General features: G+C 39.6%; 1 protein-coding gene across 8 annotated transcripts in view; it reads right to left on the bottom strand.

Moving 5' to 3' along the window:
* The window catches only part of RAPGEF6 (Rap guanine nucleotide exchange factor 6), a 204,212-nt gene extending 184,687 nt beyond the window's left edge, over positions 1-19,525 (bottom strand). For 7 of the 8 annotated variants that reach the window (XM_070517465.1, XM_014827310.3, XM_044780408.2 and 4 more), the window contains exon 1: positions 19,223-19,525. In XM_070517465.1, coding sequence (XP_070373566.1) covers positions 19,223-19,291 — 69 coding nt within the window. In that variant the 5' untranslated portion in view covers positions 19,292-19,525. The remainder of the gene's footprint in view (positions 1-19,222) is intronic. The other variant, XM_014827312.3, reaches the window with a different exon arrangement.
* Positions 19,526-22,001: the final 2,476 nt, after the last annotated feature.

Genomic DNA, 22,001 nt, shown 5'->3' with positions numbered 1-22,001 from the left:
ATAACAAGCTAGCAGACAGAGAAGTCAAGAATACAATCCCATTTACAATCGCCGCAAAAAGAATAAAATACCTAGAAAAAATTTAACTAAGGAGATGAAAGACCTATATACTGAAAAGAATAAGATATTATTGAAAGAAATTGAAGAAGACACAAAGAAATGGAAAGATATTCCATGCTTGTGGATTGGAAGAATAAACATAGTTAAAATGTCCATATTACCTACCAATCTACAGATTCAATGCAATTCCAATCAGAATCCCAATGACATTCTTCACAGAAACAGAACAAAAAATCCTAAGATTTATATGGAACAACAAAAGACCCCGAATAGCCAAAGCAATCCTGAGAAAAAAGAAGGAGGCTGGGGGCATCACACTCCTTGATTTCAAAATGTACTACAAAGCTACAGTAATCAAAAGAGCATGGTACTGGCACAACAACAGACACACAGATCAATGGAACAGAAGTGAAAGCCCAGAAATAAAACCACACATCTAAGAACAGCTCATCTTCAACAAAGGAGCTAAGAACATACAAAAGAGAAAGGAAAGTCTCTTCAATATGGGTGCTGGGAAAACTGGACAGCCATGTGCAAACGAAAGTAAGGAGACCATATTCTTACACCATACACAAAAACTAACTCAAAATGGATTAAAGACTTTAAGACCTGAAACCATAAAACTCTTAGAAGAAAATACAAGCAGTACACTCTTTGACATTGGTCTTAGCAGCATCTTTTCAAATACTATAGCTACTCAGGCAAGGGAAACAAAAAAAATAAACAAATGGGGCTACATCAGACTAAAAAGCTTCTGCAAGGCAAAGGAAACCATGAACAAAAAGAAAGGACAACCCACCAACTGAGGGAAAATATTTACAAATCATATATCCAACACAAGGGGTTAATTTGCGAAAAATATAAAGAACTTATACAACTCAACAAAAAAATGAACAACTCGATCAAAAAATGGGCAGAGGATAGGAACAGACATTTTTCCAAAGAAGATATATCAATGGCCAACAGGCGCATGAAAAGATGTTCAACGTCACTAATTATTTGAGAAATGCAAATCAAAACTACAATGAGATATCACCTCATACCTGTCAGAATGGCTATAATTAACAGGATGAGAAATAATAAGTGTTGGAGACGATGTGGAGAAAAGGGAACACTCATACACTGCTGGTGGGAATGCAAACTGGTGCAGCCACTATGTAAAACAGTATGGAGATTTCCCAAAAAATTAAAAACAGAAATATCATCCAATCCAGCTATACCACTACTGGGTATTTATCCAAAGAACATGAAATCAATAATACAAAGAGATCTATGCACCCCTATGTTCACTGCATTATTCACAATGGGCAAGACACAGAAGCAACCCAGCTGCCCATCAATTGATGAATGGATAAAGAAGATGTGGTATATATACACAACAGAATACTATTCAGCCTCCCCCCAAAAAGAGAGAAAACCATTCCATTTGTAACAACACAGATGGACCTTGGGGATATGACATTAGTGAAATAAGCTAGAGAAAGACAAACACTGAATGATTTCACTCTCATGTGGAAGATAAACAAACACATGGATAAAGAGAACAGATTAGTGGCTACTAGAGGGAAAGGGGGTGAGGGGATGAGCAAAAGGGCTAAACGAGAACATACGTATGGTGATGGATAAAATCTAGACTATTGGTGGGGAGCATGATACAGTCTATACAGAAACTGACATATAATAATGTACATCTGAAATTACACAGCTATAAACAAATACAATCTCAATTTTAAAAAACCCTCAAAAACATACAAATATATAAAGTTAGTCCTGGAGATAAAATGTACTACATGGTGACTAGAGTTAATAACACTGTATTGGATATTTGAAAGTTGCTAAGAGAGTAAATCTTAAAAGTTCTCATTGCAAGAATAAAAATTCTTGGGGCCGGCCCTGTGGTCAAGTGGTTAAGTTCATGCGCGCCACTGCAGGTGGCCCAGAGTTTCGTCGGTTCGAATCCTGGGTGCGGACATGGCACCGCTCATCAAGCCATGCTGAGGCGGCATCCCACATGCCACAACTAGAAGGACCCACAACTAAGAATATACAACTATGCACTGGGGGCTTTGGGGAGAAAAAGGAAAAAAATAAAATCTTTAAAAAAAAAAAGAATAAAAATTCTAACTACGTATGGTAATGGATGTCAACTAGAGTTATGGTGGTGAGCATCCTGCAATATATACAAACATCAAATCATTATGCTGTACACCTGAAATTAATATAATGTTATATGTCAATTATATCCCAATAAAAAAATTTAGAAAAAAATAAAAAGAAGATACACACACACACAAACACTACCAAAAAAGTCAAGCCATGAATGAACTCCTCTTTGGAGGTTACCACAGCTTATGAGTTTGGTGGAAGCTGAAAACATCAGATTTTCATTTTTCCAACCTCCCATAAATGTAGGGCATGGGCAGATGATCCAAGTGTTACCAATCAGACACATCTATCCCAGACTTTGAGTCTAGTGATACCAAGAAGCAAGAACTGAACAGAATCCACTTTGGCAGCTAGTAATAGCAGGGTCTGTCAATATATGCAGTGTACAGTACAGGGAGTCAGCAGTGCAAATTGTGGGATCCACTGTGTTCAGTGCTAGCAGGAGTAGTGTTTTTATCAAATCTGTGATAGAGAGTATAAATCATGGTTGCCCAGTCCCAAGTCTACTTCTCCTGCATTCCCAACAATTTTATAGCTACTCAGTAACCTTTTAATAAATTCTTTTTCTTTAAACTGGCCAGAGTTGGGTTTTGTTGCATGTAACAACCTTGAGACTCTTAGACTAGCACCATCAGCATCACTTGGGAACTTCATAAAAATGCAAATTCTCAGGCTCCATCCCAGATCTAGTGAATCACAATCTTTGGGAGTAGGGCCCAGCAGTTTGTGGTTTAATAAATGCTACAGGTGGTTCTGATGCACACTAAAGTCTGAGAACCACTGGTTTACAGGTAGGATCTATGCTACTCTGGATTATTTGGCAGATAACCTATTAATGAGGAAGGGAAACAAGCACTGAGATATCTAGTAAATCCTGGGCCCTTCAGTGCCCCTGGTTTGAGGGTCACAGGATGCTAAGCATTCATAAAAAGACAGAAAAGAACCTCCCAGAACAAAGGATGGTTGTAGTAGCAAGCTGATTAATTCTCTCATATCAAGTGGGTGGTTATGGTATTTTGTTTACATGGGATAGCAAGTAGTCGTTGACTGTGTAATGCTGGGCTTAGAAAGGGGTTTCTTGTGGTTTTTGTACCAATTATCTCTGAGACAGGCTTGAGGTACTGCACTATCTATTAGGTTCTCGGTATGTCCAAGATCAATAAATGCTACTGTAGAAAGCCAAAACAAACAAACAAAACCCTGACAGAGGCAGACTGGAAGTCTTACAGATATTTCTTGGTAGTAAAAAATTTAAATTCTAGATTCAAGGAGGTGTTATTTACACAGCATCCACTTGAAAGTTGCTCTACTGCGCCTCAGAGGGAAGCCATGAGGAAGATGGAAAAAACTAGGAAGCCATGACATTCCACATCAGTAACACCTGTATGAGCAACTAGTTCTCTAACTACAACAAAATACTGCAAAAATTATCCAGTGGTAACAGAAGAACCAACACCAGCTCAGGATTAGAGAATAAAATAATGGGTTTCACCTGGAGAAAAAAAAGGTGAGCTAGTGGTGATGACTCAGTACTTCCTAAAATACATCAGCCATACCCTTTCAGTCAGTCAGTCGGTTACGAGAGTGAAGATGGGCAAGTTGAGGTGGGTGGGACCACTGCCATCCTACCAGGAAGTAGTTATCTTTTTACACCCTTCAAATAATCTATACCTAATGCATTCACTGTAGGTATATTCTATGGGTTTTCAATTTCATTGTTAAATGAAATATTAAATTCATATTTACAGCTCTGCATGTATAAGAATTAATGAGCCCTTTAAATATATACTTCTAATTAAGCAGGTTGGAATTTTTATCCCCTTCCTCAATGTTGTGCCAAGCAGTGTGCTGCTCTCAGAGTAACTCCATCTCTCAATTCTGCTGACTGCCATTGTACACATGCTTAGAAAACCAACCAAAACTTGGAAAACTCAAATTGAGATGCTCAGAGCAATTCTGCATTTTTCTGTTTCTTAATGTCTAAAACTAGTAAATTTCTTATCTATGATATACTTAATTCATCACATACAACTTTCAATACAACATCAATTATCTAAAACACTCATTAACCAAGATATTTTACTCATTATCTTTTTTACTTGGAAAACATGTCCATCCCAGGAATTTTAACAACAAAAAAACCTGTCCGGATGGATCCTAAGGTCAGTACAGACTCAATCCCAAGATACATATATACTCTGCAGCTGAAGGCAGTCTAACAATGTGGTTAAAAACTTGGACTCTGGAGACAGCCCTAGGTTCAAATTCTTCCCTTAGCAATTACTAACCATGTAACCGGGGATAATTTGCTTAATGTTTATTATCTCACAATAGGAATGATAAACTACTTCCCTTTGAACATTAAAAAAAATGCTTATTAAATGTGTAGCACAGAGACTACCATGTGGTAAACAGTTAACAAATATATTGTTTATATATGTTTGGATCATAAAATTACAAGGATTAAATTACATTCAGTAGACTACTAAGCTATTTTAAAGATTTTCAACAATATCTCCAAGTTAACAAGACCATAGATTAAACATAGAATTCCATTCCATTGGTTTTCTTAGCCATGGTGGGGTAAATATATTCTGCAAAATGGCAGTAAAGACCTATAAAACACTTACTACACGTGGAGTCCAGACCTTGGTCTCTAAACACCACTTCCTGCTAAAACAAACCAGGGTTCCTTGGATAAATGGCTGACTTCAGTAGTACTAAAGCAAGGAAAGTACAAGTCTGAAACACCTTTTTGCACCAGAAAGTAAGGTATTACTTAAAGACTAATGGGGTCATGACAAAAGGATATAGGAGTTGACTTTGAAAGGGCTCCCACTAGCTAAATATGGGGTAATCTAATAATCAAAAAAATAATTACAATATTAAAAATTAAAAAATAACCCTTGAATTCGTAATTTTTTTTTAAGAAAAAAAGGAGGAGGAGAGGGGAAGGTGGGGAAAATTCTTCTATACAGAACACCAGGTAACAGATGTAGAAGGAATATACAACTAGAAATTATCACTGTGTAACAGCAAAGTAACAGTTAATTTAGGCAAGGATCATCAATAAATGCCACTAGGTGAAACACTTGGAAAACGAGATAGCCATACATTCTCCAAGTATCACCTCAAGGATCACTTATAATTTACAGCATTGTACCTTTACAACAAAGAGATACAGGTGATCAAATTTAGCATCCCCAATAATGGAAAGAACTAACAAAATCTATCTTCTGATGGGACAATACAGGAAGTACACAATACCACCTATGTAGTTTCTCAAGAAAATGACTTAAACTGAATCTAATCATGAGAAACCAGATGAATCCAAATTACGAAACACTCTAGAAGACAAATGGCCAGACTCTTCAAAAAGTCACATTTACGAACGAAAGAAAAAGGCAGGAGGACTGTTGTAGATCAAAGGAGACTAAAGAGACATGACAACCAGATGTCATGTACCTTGACTGGATCCTGGATTGAAAAATAAAACTATAGGAGACACCTTGGTGATAACGGTGAGGGGAGAGTGTCATCGGGTCTGCAACTTACTTTCAATTGGTTTAGTAAAATAAAGTAGATGATAGAGAGAAAGTGATATGCTAGAGAGAATATGGCAAAATATTACTGTGAATGAAGGGTATATAATTAAGGGCACTATTCTTGTAACATTTTAAATTTAGTTTAAATTTAGTTTTAAATTTTTCAAAATACAAAGAAGGGGGGTGGAGAACACATGACTATTTTCTTTTTCCATGTGGTAACAGATATTTCTAGCTTTACTTAAATTTCAAGTCTTATTTAATGATCCGCACTTTTTTTTATTATCTTTTCCCATGCATCCCTGATCATCACCATATGTTGATCTTTGTCCATGACACACTGCCCCCAGCAATGTTCTCTGGAAAAGCCTACCTCATTCCATCACTATATTAGAATCTAGTCTTGTCTTGCTATAGATTTGAGTGTACATGTCTCACAGTAAACTGAAACTTTTTATTTCTAGGCTAAAATATGTTGACAGACTAAATTACTTGAATATTAAATTTTCTTAATAAAAACTAACATTAAAAATTATACTCTGGGGGCTAGCCAGTGGTGTAGTGGTTAATTCTGTATGTTCCACTTGGGCAGCCCAGGGTTCGTGGGTTCAGATCCCAGGCACAGACCCATACACCGCTCATCAAGCCATGCTGGGGCAGCGTTGCACATACAAAATAGAGGAAGACTGGCACAGATGTTCTCAGCAATAACCTTCCTTAAGCAAAAAGGGGAAGACTGGCAACAGATGTTACTTCACAGTCAATCTTTCTCACAAGAAAAAAAAAATTATACTCTGAAATTTTAGTTTTTAGAGATGAAAGTCTCAAATGATATGCTTAAACATTAGAATTCCAAAAATTAATAACTGAAATGAGAATGCGTCACAAGAGCAAGCATCCAATACTTACAAGTTCAAACTATAGTCTGAAGTTTACTTTTCTCATCCCACTACATATTAAGAAGTCACTCAAGATTTGCTAATCCCAATCCCACATGCACTTTTCAATTCATATCTTTCTTTACATTCTCTATAGTATTTGACTGCTGACACATTCATCATTCATTCACTCCCACCTCTGATATCTTGTTCCTCCCATCCCTTCTGTAAGGTGGTTTTCTCTGGGTTTTTGTCCTAATGAGAAAACAGTTAGCAATGGTTACAAGCCCAGAATGTGAAATCACAACGCCTAGGGCTGAATCCTAACTTAACTATTTCCCAACAGTGTGAACTTAGACAAATTAAGTTCTCTGTGATTCCATTTTCCAAAATGTAAAATGTGGATAATAACTTCAGAGAGTTTTTGAAAGGATTAAAAGTGTATAAAGGTTTTATAACAGTGATAGGCATCCGATAAAGACCATAGCATACAAGTCTTAACCATTCTTATTGCTATTACCACCTTTCTGCTCCAGCTGCTCCTCAGTCTCCCTCACAGGCTTCACCTTCTTTCCTTTTTCCCTTCAACGTTTATAAAGGTTATATTCCCAGAGCTGTGACATCTATCCTTTCTTTACTGGAGACTCTCCACCATCAGCAATATCCTTCACATCCATAGCTTCAATTACCATATACAAGCTAATGACGTCCATATTTGTATTGCATTTCCCAGAGCTCTTTAGTAAACTTACAACCCACACTTCCTACTACACACTGAACACTTTCACCTTGGTGACCCATTAGCATCTCGAGTGCAATATATCCAAAGCTAAACTCATTATCCATACACCCCTACCTGTATCTTGCTCCCCAGGTTCCCTGATTTAGGTGACAGTACTTACCTTCAATGGCTCCAGCCAGGAATCTGTCAATTCTACTTCCTAAACATCTCTGTTTACCATCCCAACTGGAGCAATTTAGGGATTCACTATTTCTCACTAGATAACAGAAAACAGCCTTCTTGCCTCTACTCCGGCCTGTGATCCATTTGTCATAGTGCTGTCAGAGCTATCTTTCTAAAAAGCAAATACAAACTCCTCAATAAGGAGAACACGGTCTTCCACAATCTGAATCCTAACCACGCCTCCAGCCTCATCTATTCTACTATTAATTCTTGTCCCAATGTTCCAGCTGCCCAGGCAACTTGGATGTTTGTGCCAAACGCATCTTGTGGCCTTGGCAAATGCTGTTCCCTTTTCAGGAAACACATATCGTCCCTTCTTCATCTAACTTTCACATATTCTTATCTATACTCAAGACAGGGTTCCCTTTTTTAAAACAACTTGAATGGTACCTGCCTACCCTTTACTCCTCTCTCCCAACTGTCCTACAAACTCCTGAGCACCTGATATTTACAACTATCAAAGTGCTTAACCAGCCAGTATTTTAACTGTCTGTGTATTTGCCTATCTCCTCCCCTAATGAAAGAACTTTAATCTTTCATTCCTGGCATTTAAAAACAGTGCTTTTTAGAATCATTTAAGCCTCAGAATCATTTAAGGAGCTCATAAATAATCCGAACTCCACTCAGCACGTGTGACACTCATAAACTCTTTACTAAACAATTTACTATGATGAAGCCTTCTCATATCAGTTGAATGCTTTTAAGAAGCCAAACTAGGTTACCATCCTCTGAAAACAAAAGTCTAAGTTACAGAACAGAATGGTATAAGAAATCACATATCAAGTTCACCAGTTTTCATTCTATATAAAATCTGAGAATTATAAATGTCCATTAATCTGACACAGACACCCTAGGGTACTTCACATAGCACAGGCAAGATTAAACAAGACACTTATTTAGGAAAATATTAAGCATCTATGTAAACGTCAGTACAGAAACAAAAGTTCAAAGCTTAAAATATAGCCTAAAGTTCACTGTTCTGATAAACAGAAAGCAGAGGGGTGCTAGTGGACTGAGGAAGTCACTGATGAATCATGTGACCTTGAGCAAGACATTTTACCTCTGTGGAGTGCAGCTCCTTTATTCTGTATGCAACTCATTTCACTAGCTCTTGACCCCACCTAGTATTTCTGGGAATGCTATATATATGCTCACAAACACGTGCTAGGCAGTGTTGCTACTTCTGCTGTGAACTAACTGTCCTGTCCCATGAGCCCCACTGTCTCTGCCATATGCTAAACCCTGAAGCCTTCCAACTGCCAAAAGTTTCAGTTTATGGCAAAGTGGTAGAGAACGTCTAGTAGTGGAGAACATCAAATAGGAGGTGCTTATGCCTCAATAACCTCAAGTTCTTAATAAAATGGCTTGTTTAGTTTTTACTTACAGTCAGACCTAAGTTTACACAGGCTGGTCCAAGGTAAAGGCAAATGATAACCATAATGTTATATAGTTCACAATCACTGTATCTGTTCCAAAGGACAGGACTTTGTCATATAGTCAAACTCATCATGCCTGGCTGCTCCTTCTCTATGCAATTCTCTCACAAACAAAATCTTACAGTGTCTAAACTCCTGGATGCCCACAGTTTTTTTCCTCAAGTTGGAAATCTCCAATACATGTAAAATAAGGTGCCTAAAGGCCGCATCCAGATCTAACATTCCCTTTCTATCCAGTTGAGCTTTCAAATGAAGGTCAAAGGGCCCCATAAGCATAAATAAATTCTTTTACTTCCCAAGGAGTCCTCTGAATGTGCATCTGCTATAGAAAAGCACAAGAGAATCTTTGTTCTGTCACCCTCAGGGATGTGCACAGTGACTCACTCAAAAACGACTCCAAGTACAATGGTGCTCTTTTGCCAATTCAGAAAAAACCTCTACAAGAGTATATTTAAAGATCATTATTCTAAATTCTGAAACAGATTAATGATTAATTACAAGAATACTAAATTTTACCTTCTTTCAGTTCTACCTCCCTAATTTTTGGTAAAAAAAAATAAGCTACTTTAAAAAAAATCTTATTCTGATTGTAAATAGGCAATTATTTTAGCACCTAGTTGAGTAAGAAATTTTTGCCCAGCAAAAGTTTTAAGTCATCTGATTAAAAGCATACAAAAAGTGGGGCTGGCCCCGTGGCCGAGTGGTTAAGTTTGCGCGCTCCGCTGCAGGCGGCCCAGTGTTTCGTTGGTTCGAATCCTGGGCGCGGACATGGCACTGCTGGTCAAGCCACGCTGAGGCAGCATCCCACATACCACAACCAGAAGGACCCACAACGAAGAATATACAACTGTGTACCGGGGGGCTTTGGGGAGAAAAAGGAAAAAATAAAATCTTTAAAAAAAAAAAAAAAGCATACAAAAAGTTAAAACTGGCATCTATCTGCATTTCTCTGTGAAGTTTCCTGCAAATGTGTTTTAAAGCCATATAAAAAAGGAGTTACCGTTTCAAGGTATACTAAGTTTCCTCTATCTGTGTTGTCTCTAAAGAACTGCCAGGTAAAACACATAGTTTGTTTGTGGTAATTGTACTTTATTCATGTTTTAGTAGGAGAATATTAATAGCAAATTTTGCCATTTTGCCAAACTTCATCAGTCTTTTTATCTCAGCACTTCAAATATTAGACCAATAGAAATCACTATTAGAATGGTAGGGGAACAATATTTTTCACATTCCTTTTCTTTTTAAAGTCATTTACTCTACAAATATTTAGGTACCTACTATATGCCAAGTTTTGCATGATGGAAACTGGTAAATAAGGATACAGAGCAGCCAGAGACAAAAATAATGAAAATCATAACACAGTACAGTAATTACTGTAATGGCAGAGGAAGGTGCAAAGTATCCTGGGAACAAAAAGAAGGAGTGGAAAAGTGAGGAAGGAAGAACACACAATTTTGCAGGTGAGAATGGAGATGAGATTTCAGTGAGGAGTTTAAATTTGTCAAGCCAGAGGATGACTTAGCAGTCAGAGGAAATAGCGATCTATCATGTACGGCTACCGTTTATTGAGCGTTCGTTATGACAGGCACTTTGCTAAATACATATACTGTCTCATTCAATCCACACAACAATCCCCAAAAGATAGTCAATCTTAAAGAAGTTAGGTAACTTGCCTAGGATGGCTCAAATTCCCAGTGCTGGAGCCCAGATTTGAAGTAGGCGTGTCTAAACACAAAATTCCAGGACCACAAACACTGCACCATACTTTGCCATCCTATGTGGAGCAGGGAGACAGGAGAATATGGCACAATGACAATGCTTCTCACCTCTGTCTATATATCAGAACTACTTAAGAAGCTCTCTATAAATACCAATGCTTCACACTCCATTCCAGAAGGTTCTAATTCAAGAAATGAAGGGTAGACCTGGGCATTAAAAAAAAATACCCCACATTGGGCTGGCCCCGTGGCCGAGTGGTTAAGTTCGCGCACTCCGCAGCAGGCGGCCCAGTGTTTCGTTAGTTCGAATCCTGGGCGCGGACATGGCACTGCTCATCAGACCACGCTGAGGCAGCGTCCCACATGCCACAACTAGGAGAACCCACAACGAAGAATACACAACTGTGTACCGGGGGGCTTTGGGGAGAAAAAGGAAAAAATAAAATCTTTAAAAAAAAAAAAAAATACCCCACATCGAGAAATAGATATAGCCTAGGTTGAGAAGTACTGTGTTAGGATACTTATAAGTAGTTAAAATGCATCTGTTTGGGGTGGGGAATGATAAGGCGAGAATACAGGCAGAAGATCATGGAGGACTTTATCTTTCTCCTTCCCATCAGAGCTAAACTCACAAACAGTACACTTGCCGCCTTCACTTTCTTGAGTCTTATTCTCTCTTCAGTCCACTGCAATCAGGCTCTTTATTAATCAGTCCACTGATATCATTCTAACAGAAGAAATCCAAAGAATGTATCAGTCCTAACTTTTCTTGAACTCTCTACAGTATCTGACATTAGTTATTTGGGACTTCTTTCTGAAAAGCCCTCCTGTAATAGCACTCTTCTGTTTTCCTTCTACGTCTCCAACAATTTCTTTTCATTCTCTTTTGCAGTTTTCCTTTCCTTTCCCCATCCCTTTAATATTAGAGCACCCAAAGGGTCTGTCCTCCTATTCTCACACTGCTTTTTCACCCTGGGCAATCCTACCAATCCCATAACTTCGCCTAAGACCCATATGCTGTAGACTCTCATACCAACTCAGACCCAGAGCCTCGTGTGATCTGAAGCTCCACACGCTCACTGAATATCTTTATCTGTGTCTCAAACCTTTTCCAAAACTGAATTTTCTCCCCACTCTAATTCTGCTCCTTAATAACACACTCTTGGGCCAACCCTGCAGCCTAGTGGTTAAGTTCAGGGCATTCCACTTTGGCAGCCTGGGTTCGGTTCCTAGGCACAGACATACACCACTCGTCGGTGGCCACGCTGTGGCAGCATCCCATATATACAAAACAGAAGGCTGGCACAGACGTTAGCTCAGGGAAAATCTTCGTCAGCAAAAAAAATAATAATGCACTCTTATACATAGTTACCCAAATCAGGATCCAGAAATTATCTAAACTTCTGCTTTGTTCCCACACCCAGTCCAAGCCTGTTCCCAACAAGCAAAAGACAGGAGGTTTTGCCAGACTTGACCCGACACTATTGCAGAGGCTTGAGAGGAACATAAGGACAGGGTGTATCTGGGCCCAAACTGCAGTTATCCCATGAGTAGGCCTGGACAGAGTGAGGCAGACAATCCAAAAGGGTAGACAAAAGGGTGAGTCAGGATATAAAGGATAAGCAGATGAAGAGGAAAGTCCTAAGAGAGGAGGTTCAAAGTGCAGTCCAGAGGTAAAATGCAAAGAAAGAACTAACGTAGCTTCACAGTCCTCTTGGCTGCCACTGTGTGATTCCACTCAAATGAAGCTGAAAAGCAGGCAGAACAAATTTATGCTGAAAAATGTCAGAATAGCGGTTTCCTTTGGGAAAGGGTATTCACTGGGAGGGGCAAAAGGGGAGTTTCTGGAGTGGTAGTAATATTCTATATCATCACTTGGGTAGTAGCTAAATATATTTGTAAATTAAGCTGCCTATATACTTAGGGTATGTGGACTTTACTGCATGTGTATTATAGTCAATTTCAAACTTTAAATAAAAAGTCTGGTGGGAGGCAGACACTCTCGCTCCAGTCAGTGATAATCTTGGCCAGTTCTACCTCCTCACTATCTCACACCCCGCCTACTGCATTTGTTTCCCATAGCCAGACATATCTCTTGGTTTCCCTGTTATCTTGATATAATCATTAATAGTCTTACCTTTCACACAGAAAAGTATCCCGATTTAGACAAAATGTTATATGTTCATCCCAACCTATAAGCCTCCCTGCCTCTAGTGTGGTCCAGCCCTGTCCCCATACATCTTCAACAATGCTTAGAGCAATCTTTGTAAAACTGATCTTATTTCCAGGCTCTGAACCTTCTAATGGTTCTCCTTTACTTATAAGATTGAGTCCAAATCCCTGAAATGATCCAATCCTGCTAGTACATCCAGCTTCAACATTTAACATCCAACACCACGTACCACCCCTTGCAATACCTCATATACTAGCCCAGTGTTTTGCAACCTTTTTTCATTATCACATCCCTCCCAAAGAGCATTTTTAGACAATTTTTCCTAGTTGCCATTGCATCTCGAATTAAGTACTAAGGAATAAGATTTTGTCCGGTAAGGGGTAAGTTTTAGAGGACCACAAACCACAATAATATCTAAGATTTTTTTCACTCCCCCCTAAAAACCAATTTCTGTCCCTTTGAGGATGATATCACCTCCACTGGGAATGCCAGCTCTAGACTTACATATTGGCTTCTTGTTCTACGAATGTACCTCGTCTGCCACCATTAGTGCCTTTGTTCCTGTTGCTCTCTGCCTGAAATGACCTCTTTTCTGGATATCATCCAGTTATTCATAATGTTTAAGATCCAATTTAATGCTCCTCCAAGAAATCTTTCCTTCCCCGACTTGGAGTCCCAAAGTGCCCTACCCATACCTTTATCCCTAATAACCTCAACATTTCACTAAAGCTTTCAGGTCTGTCTCCTAAGTCATTGAAGAATAGGGACTATGCTCAATTTCTCTCTACAACCTTGGCTTTTAGTATTACGTGTGACATATCATTTGCTAAATGAAGGGATAAATTAATGTTATCATCTGGGTGAGGTCACCACACATCTCAGTTTACCTGAGACAGTCTCTCTTTAACCCATTATTCTGACATAAATATTAACAGCACCTCTTTTAATTCTCAAAAATAATTTGGATGATAACTTATATTGCTAAACTCTCTGGGCAGTGTGAAATAATTAAATTATGAGCAAGAGTAGAACATGATCAGATCCGAGTATTTAAAAGATCACTCTAGCAGTAACAGGACAACAAATGACTCAAGCAAAAAATTCAAGGATAAAAGAGCCTGAACTAGGGTAGTAGAGCAGGGGAGGAAGAGGCAGAGAGATTCAGGACATAAAATCAACAAGGTTTACCAGCCAGTTGGATATAAAGAGGAAGACAGCAGGGGGAATCAAGAGTAAAAACAAATTTCTAGATTGAGCAACTGGGGCAGTCAGTCACCAACAGAACATTGAGGAGGAGGAATGATGATGGCTTCAACTTAGGACTAGCGATTGAAGGACAATTTAGGGGTTAGATATATAGATCTGAAAAGCACATGAAAGAGGGTAAGATGGACTATATAATACCAGGTGTCAGCCTATAAAAATCAGCTGAAGCCAAGTTGCTGAATGAGACTACCCGGTATGTACAATATCAGCAGTTCTAATGAATACAAAGTATTATCTTTCCTTTTTTTTGGAGGAAGATTAGCCCTGAGCTAACATCTGCTGCCAATCCTACTCTTTTTGCCGAGGAAGCCTGGCCCTAAGCTAACATACGTGCCCATCTTCCGCTACTTTATATGTGGGACGCCTACCAAAGCATGGTTTGACAAGCAGTGCAGAGGTCCACATCCGGGATCCGAACCAGCAAACCCCAGGCCACTGAAGCGGAACATGTGAACTTAACCATTATGCAACCTGGCCAGCCCCAGTACAATCATTTTGACATGAGGACTTTACAAAATTTCAAAATTTTGTTTTGTTTAACATATTTATTGACCATTTAATATATGTCAAGCACGGTATTAAGCACTTAGGGAAATAAATCATGAGAGAGAGAGAAGGAGCTCACTCTGAGGTAAAAAAGAAAGGTTAAAGAGGAAGAACGGTGTCCAATATGGACTGAATTGAGAAACAGCCAAAAATTCAAGGTCTCAATTTTGACTGTGGCGTCTTTAATTTTGGTGTAAGGACTCAAAATGAGTATCTCAACAGCTTTTGTTGTCTTAGAGCACTTAGCTTCCCAGAGTATTTAAGTCTAAAAATTTCCATTAAAAAAATCTTTGCAAAGTGGAAAAGAAAATCAGAGAACTAGCTCAGAAAAGACAATGTGCTGTGAAAGCTGGATTTACAAAGTAGGAGAAAAGGTCAGAAAAGTAAAAAATTGTGTTAGAGCACAGTTCTAAATGGCATACTTTATATCACATTTCCATGCTCAGTGTCTGGCTCACTAGAATTATGTTTGAGTTGATAGTTTCACGTAAGGACAACGGATAGTTCAAAATAAAGGAACCACTAATTTTGTCCCAGAAACAAACAGACGAGTTCTTTACTCATTAATTACATGATGCAAACATCTTATTACAAGACTATAAGACACTGATTTTTATCTATTTGTATAGTTTCTCACAATGCTTTGCACCCAGCAGGTATTCAAAGAAAAATAAGCTGAATGAATGAATTTTATCCCCTTCTATTATACACTTTATTTGCTTGGCTTCCAGGACACCACCTCTCTCTCTCGGTTTTTCTTCTACTACACTGTTTGCTCCTACTCATTCTCCCTTGCCGGCTTCTGCTCCTCTCCTGACCCCGTAGTGATCAAGTGCCCCAGGGCACTGTCTTTGGTCCTCTTCTATTTTCTGTGTACACTCACTACCTTCATAATTGCGTCTAGTCTCATGACTTTAAATAATATCTATAAGCTAATGACTATAAAATTTCTATCTCCAGCCCAGCCTTCTCCCTAGAAATATAAAGTTGTATATAGAACTCCTCAGTCAACGTTTCTAATAGACATTTCAAACCTGACATGTTCAAAACTGAATTTCTGATCTCCCTTCCCTCCTCCCCAAACCTACTCCTCCTGCAGCTTTCTCCATCTCTTTGATGGTAGTTTAAACTCTCTTTGATGGTAATTTCAGTTATTCAGGTCAAAAATCTTGAAATCATGCTTGATTCTTCTCTTTCCCTAAAAGCACATATCTAATCCATTAGCAAATCGTGTTGGCCTAAATCTTCAAAATATTTTCATAATTAACTACTTCTCACCAACTGCCTTACTATCACTTTAGTTAGAGTTACAGTCATCTCTTCTCAGCTTTAATGTGATAACCTCTGATGTGCCTGCTTCTTTCTACCCTTGCTCCCAGTCTATTCGCAACCTAGCAGGCAGCCAGCAGCTTCTTTAAAAAGTCAAGTAAAATAACATCACTCCTCTGCTTCAAAACCTTTTGGTGGCCTCCTCTTTCACTCAAAATAAAAGTCAAAGAATTTACAATGATTTAGAAAAGTCCTACATGATATGCTCCACCCTCACCACCATTATTCACCTCTCTGACTTCATCTCTTACTACTCTTGTCCTTGTTCACTCTTCTCCAGTCACTTAGTTTCTTGCTTACCATTCCTTGAATGCACCAGACATATGATTACATATCCCGTAAGGGGTTAATACCCAAAATATAGAAAGAACTCATACAACAACAAAAAAACTCGATTAAAAAATGGGCAGAGGATATGAACAGTTTTCCAAAGAAGATATACAGATGGCCAACAGGCACATGAAAAGATGTTCAACGTCACTAATTATTAAGGAAATGCAAATCAAAACCACAATGAGATATCACCTCATGCCCATCAGAATGGTTACTATTATTAAGACAAAGAAATAACAGGCATTGGAGAGGATGCAGAGGATTTAATTTCTCAGAAAAAAGAAAACCCTCACACACTGCTGGTGAGAATATAAATTAGCGCAGCCACTATGGAAAATAGTACAGAGATTCTTCAAAAAATTAAAAATAGAACTACTATGATACAGCTATTCCACTCCTGGTATCCAAAGAACACGAAAATGCTAAGTTGAAAAGATATGTGCACCTCTATATTCACTGCAGCATTAATCCCAATAGCCAAGCCTTGGAAACAACCTACTGCCCATTGACAGATGAACGGATAAAGATGATGTGGTATGTACATACATACACACACACACACACACACAATGGAATACTACTCAGCCATAAAAAGATGAAATCTTGCCATTTGCAACAACATGGATGCAACTCGAGGGCATTATGTTAAGCAGAGTAAGTCAGAAGGAGAAAGACAATTATAACTTCACTTATGTGGAAGATAAACAGACATATATAGATACAGAGAACAGATCTGTGATTACCAGAGGGGACGGGGGGTGAGGGGAGGGTGAAAGGAGTACAAGGGCAAAGGGGCACACATGTACAGTGACGGATGGCAACTAGACTTTTGGTGGTGAACGTGATGTAGCCTATACAGAAGGTGACAGACGATGTACACCTGAAATTTATGTATTATAAATCAACATGACCTCAAAACCTTTTTTTAAAAAGGTTATCTTTTCAACCAGCACAATACTGAGCATCTCATTTAAATGGTAACCCAGCCCCTGACCCTTACTTCCAATCCCTTTATCCTGTCTTTTTTCTTTTTTTTGGTGAGGAATATTGGCCCTGAGTTAACATCTGTTGCCAATCTTCCTCTTTATGCTGCTTGAGGAGGATTCTCCCTGAGCTAACGTCCGTGCCAATCTTCCTCTATTTTGTATGTGGGATACCACCACAGCATGGCTTAATGAACAGTGTGTGGGTCTGCACCTGGGATGGGAACTGCGGGCCGCCAAAGTGGAGTGCTTGAACGTAACCACTAGGCCACCGGGCTGGCCCCCAGGTTATCACTTCTTTAGTCATACTTTGCACCCCCAACAAATTTGACACTTATTCAAAACCACTGCCAATGAATCAAGCAGTTAACACGTTATGCTGCTAGATGTCAGGGCTCTAGTCTGTCCACTGTGGGCAATTGTTCAGCATTTCCTTAAACAATGCTGCTGCTTCAGTAAAACAAGATATAACACAGCACACACTGGCCAACATAACTTTGAGAGCAGTTTAGAAAACTTCCTAAGGCTCAAAACTACACAATTTCAAACTAGGTAACTGTTATCAAAGAGAAGCAGGATTTTCCAATTAAAATGTGAATTTATCATAATTAACAGTTAAAAGTAAAACCTACATTATACATTGTAAACTTTGTATGATACTTTCAAATGATATAAAAACCATGGCAGATTCACCTGTTCAAGGTGAACGCTTTCAATTAACTCATAATGACTTCAAGAATCATCACAGGGAAATTAAGACACATGGGATTATAAACGCAGGTCTCAAAAAGAGGACTTTGGAAAGTGGCAGAATTTACCGTGTTTCTATGCAAAGATCAGGATCTACATTAACAAAGTCTGACCCATCATGGCTACAATTATGGCTTAAATAATGTCATGTCACAAAAAGTCAGCCAAAAGTTACTGAGACCTACTGTGCATAACACTATAAATCTGGAAAAAACTCGAGTGACTTAGGAAAAATTAACCAGAGCATTTCATTTCATTCACTGCAACTATACAGAAGACAATCCAACAAGTCATTCATACTGTTGTTAGTTTTTGCTTTTTGGTTTAGAAAACATACCACTTATTATAGAAACTTCTCCAAATCAGGGAAAATCTTCCCCCAAATCTGAGCACTCTATAGGGATATGCAAAGTTAACAGGTTTTAGTTATGTACCTGAAAACAGCCTCCCGGTCAAATGAAACCACTTAAGCTGATGCTATTACTGCTAACCCAATATAGCAAGTTTTGGATCCAAGCACAAAATACCGTAAAATTTCCCTGACAGTCTGAAAAAGTACCTCCAGAAGTGATCTTTAAATATGCATCATCCTCCACCAGAATTCATCTGACTGGATGCAAAGTTTTAAACTAACTTTCAAAATTTTATCTTTTAAGCAATAGTACAGTATTTCAGGGACCTTTATACAGAAGTAATTTCTTAATAACATGGCTATTACAGTTCACTTAAATTTCTACCTAGTTTTTCATAGTCTATCTACCTATGGACAATCTCACTCCGAGACTCACATTTTACTCTGAGAAAATACGATTTAGTAATAGTGCCTTCTTATCAAAAACACTAAGAAGTCATCGACAAGGACGGGTGTGCGAGAAAGGGGGCATCACGAGGAGGAAAGGCGGTCGTCACCCCGCTGGAGAGCAGGGCCCGGGTCAGGACTAGGGGACGCAGAGAACAGATACCCTGGCAGCAGGTGCGAGCCCCTAGCAAGGGGACAGTTGCCGCAGGTTTCGGACCAACAGGGGGGTGCTGTCCGTTGGACACCAGGACGAGCGCCGGGGTCGGCTGGCCTTACCTCGGGGGTCCGTTCGGGCGGCTTCTTCTTAAGCGCCTGCCTAGTGCCGGGGTCCACGGGCGAGTTCATGGCCGCGGCCCCGGTCTCCGGGCTCCCCAGCCTGCCTTTAGCAGCACACGCGACGGCCCATTCACCCTAACGCGGGGGTCTGCACCGCCCCCGACCCCGGAGGAACGGAACTCCAAACGGCCGCAGGGTCCGCGCTTGAGCTAACAAGCCTTCACAACGCCCGCCCAGGGCCTCAGCCCACGCGCGACTGGCCAGAGAGACGCCCGCGCGGGGGAGGCGGGAGGACGAGTGCGCATGCGCAGCACGCGCGAGCACGCAAACTAGCGCCCTAGGGCGTGACTCCGCGGTGACGTAAGAAGCGGGGCGGTGCAGTTAGGCCTCTTCCAACCCTTCTTCGTGAGATTTAAAGACATATCGCGAGACCTCGCCTAAGCCCGTCACGGGATCTGCCGCGGAGTTGCGGTTTCGGCCGCTCCAGCTTCCGTCGAAGGGGCCGGAAACGCGCTCTAAAGGCCTGAGCAAAAATAGCGTGTTGGGTTAGAACCGTGGGGGACGGCGTTCTGGGAAGAAAGTTCTGTTTTTGCCCAAATCCGGAAGCTCAGGGCGTGGCCAAGTCCGCGGCCGAGCTCCTGCTCTGCAACTCTGACGCCGGTGTCTTGTAGAACTTGCTGAAATCGAAGCCGCCATTCGGCAAATAAGGAAGTTCGTGCACTCTTTCCTAAGTTTTTTCTAATAAAACCAATCTCTTGTGGAAGAGGCCCACCGAGAAGTACTTCCGATGTCCAAGACAGACGTCCAGAGATCAGAGCAGAGCAATCAAAGCTTCGCGGCCTGTGCCTGCGGCCAGCTCCACGTTACTGCTGCTTTGCGAAGCCGGGTCTGGACTGCGTTCACATAAGCGACGCCCAGCGCAGCCCTTCCTCCACCCAGCCCCTTCAGGCAGCGGGGCTTAGGGTTGCCTGGACTCAAGAGTGACCGCTTCCGTGCTACATTTTACATACTAGTCTGTTTCCCATCAGACCAAATAAAGTCAAATTCCATTTATTTATTGGTCCCTTCTTTAAAAAAAACAGACCACTCTTGGGGGCAGCCAGACAGCTGCAGAGGCTGTTTTCACAAGATCACTGACAGAGCTCCAGAATTACTCATTCTAGACAGTCATTTCACTCCTATCTCAGTGCACAAATGGGCCGCACTAGACACACAATGCCTTACTTCGGAGCCACCATAGGCATGTCCTTTCCACTGAATTTTAAGCTCCCTGAAGGCAGTGTACTACATCTAGGTACATCTTAGGATTTCTCAAAGCAATCAGCATAGGTCACTGATGATTCAAAGTCATGTATGATTATGACGTTATTCACAGTAATTTTTTAATGACGTAAGAATTAAAATTATATTTTAGAGTAACAAAAGAGAAAGAAGAGATCAACATTTACCGTTTCTGGGACCTGGTAGTGATGGCTGATGTTAATCGTTTTGTTTTCCGTTGGCTGTTGGGCTTGCCCAAACTTGAAGTTTGCAACATAACATTGGCACATTTCTTTTTTGAGTATAGGACAAAAACCTTACCAGGGAGGTTATGGCTCAGCCACTCTAGAAAGAAAGTGATTGAGAGATTACAAAGAATTGCATGACTCACTTTTGTCATTTTGTGTGTGTATAAACATATTCTCTGAAAGGTCTGCCTAAGATCACAAAGGTTATCCCTTCCGTTCTTTAAGGATCAGTTTCCAGAGCTATATCAATATTTTGAAAGAGGGAAAAGGAATTAAAGCATGATGACCATGAGCTTGAACTTTAGGGGCAAACACCTGAATTTGTGTCTTTAATAGGCCATGTCTAGTTAAATGACTTGGAGAAGTTATTTAATATTGCTGAACTTCAGTTTCCTTATCTGTAAAACAGGAGTAGTAAAGTACCTATTGCTCTGAGATTCTCTTAGCATTACATGAGATAATTCAGGTAAAGCACTTAAGGATGTTGCCTGCACAATGCAAGCACTCTTTCTTATTTTTATTACTTTACCTCTGGGAAGTGATTTTTCAAAAGCAAAAATTCAAGCTTGAAGAATTGGATAGGTTTTTTTTAATGCCAAAATTTTTTCATCAGTAACTATTCAGAAACATTTAAGTATTCAGGAAGATGTGGAGCAACAGGAACTCTCACAAACTGCTGGTTAAGTGTAAATTGGGAAACCATTTTGAAAAAAAGTATCTGGTAAAGCTGAAACTTAACATACCGTTGTCTCAGCAAGTCCAGTTCTTGATATACGTCCTAAAGAATACCCAAGTACACCAGAAAAGATGAACAAAAATGTTCAGTGTTCATATTAGCCAAAAAGTGGAAATAACCCAAATGTCCATCAATAATAGAATGGTTAAATTATGTTCATTCAGTGGAATACCAGCTACAGAGCACATGGATGAATCTCCAAGATAATGTTGAGAGAAAAAAGGCAAAATACAAAATATGGAGTATAATTAAACAAAGTTCACACACAAGCAAAATTAAAGTATATCACTTAGGGATGCATAAATAGAGGTAAAACTATAAACATAAGACAAGGAAATGATGTTCACAAAAGTCAGGTTGGTAGTTACAAAAACGAGAAGGGAGAGGATTATGATCACAATAGGGCACATGGAGAAGGGGAGCTTCTAGGTTGCTGAAAATGATTTATTTCTTGACCTAAGTGACAGGTACATTACTGAATATTTATTTACTTTTCTGTATATAATATTAAACAAGGAAAAATGAATTAAGTATA

The sequence above is a fragment of the Equus asinus genome, chromosome 9 (genome assembly GCF_041296235.1).
Source record: "Equus asinus isolate D_3611 breed Donkey chromosome 9, EquAss-T2T_v2, whole genome shotgun sequence".
NCBI lineage: Eukaryota > Metazoa > Chordata > Mammalia > Perissodactyla > Equidae > Equus > Equus asinus.
Note: the sequence above shows the minus strand (reverse complement) of the source record. Positions and strands in the feature narration are given on the sequence as shown.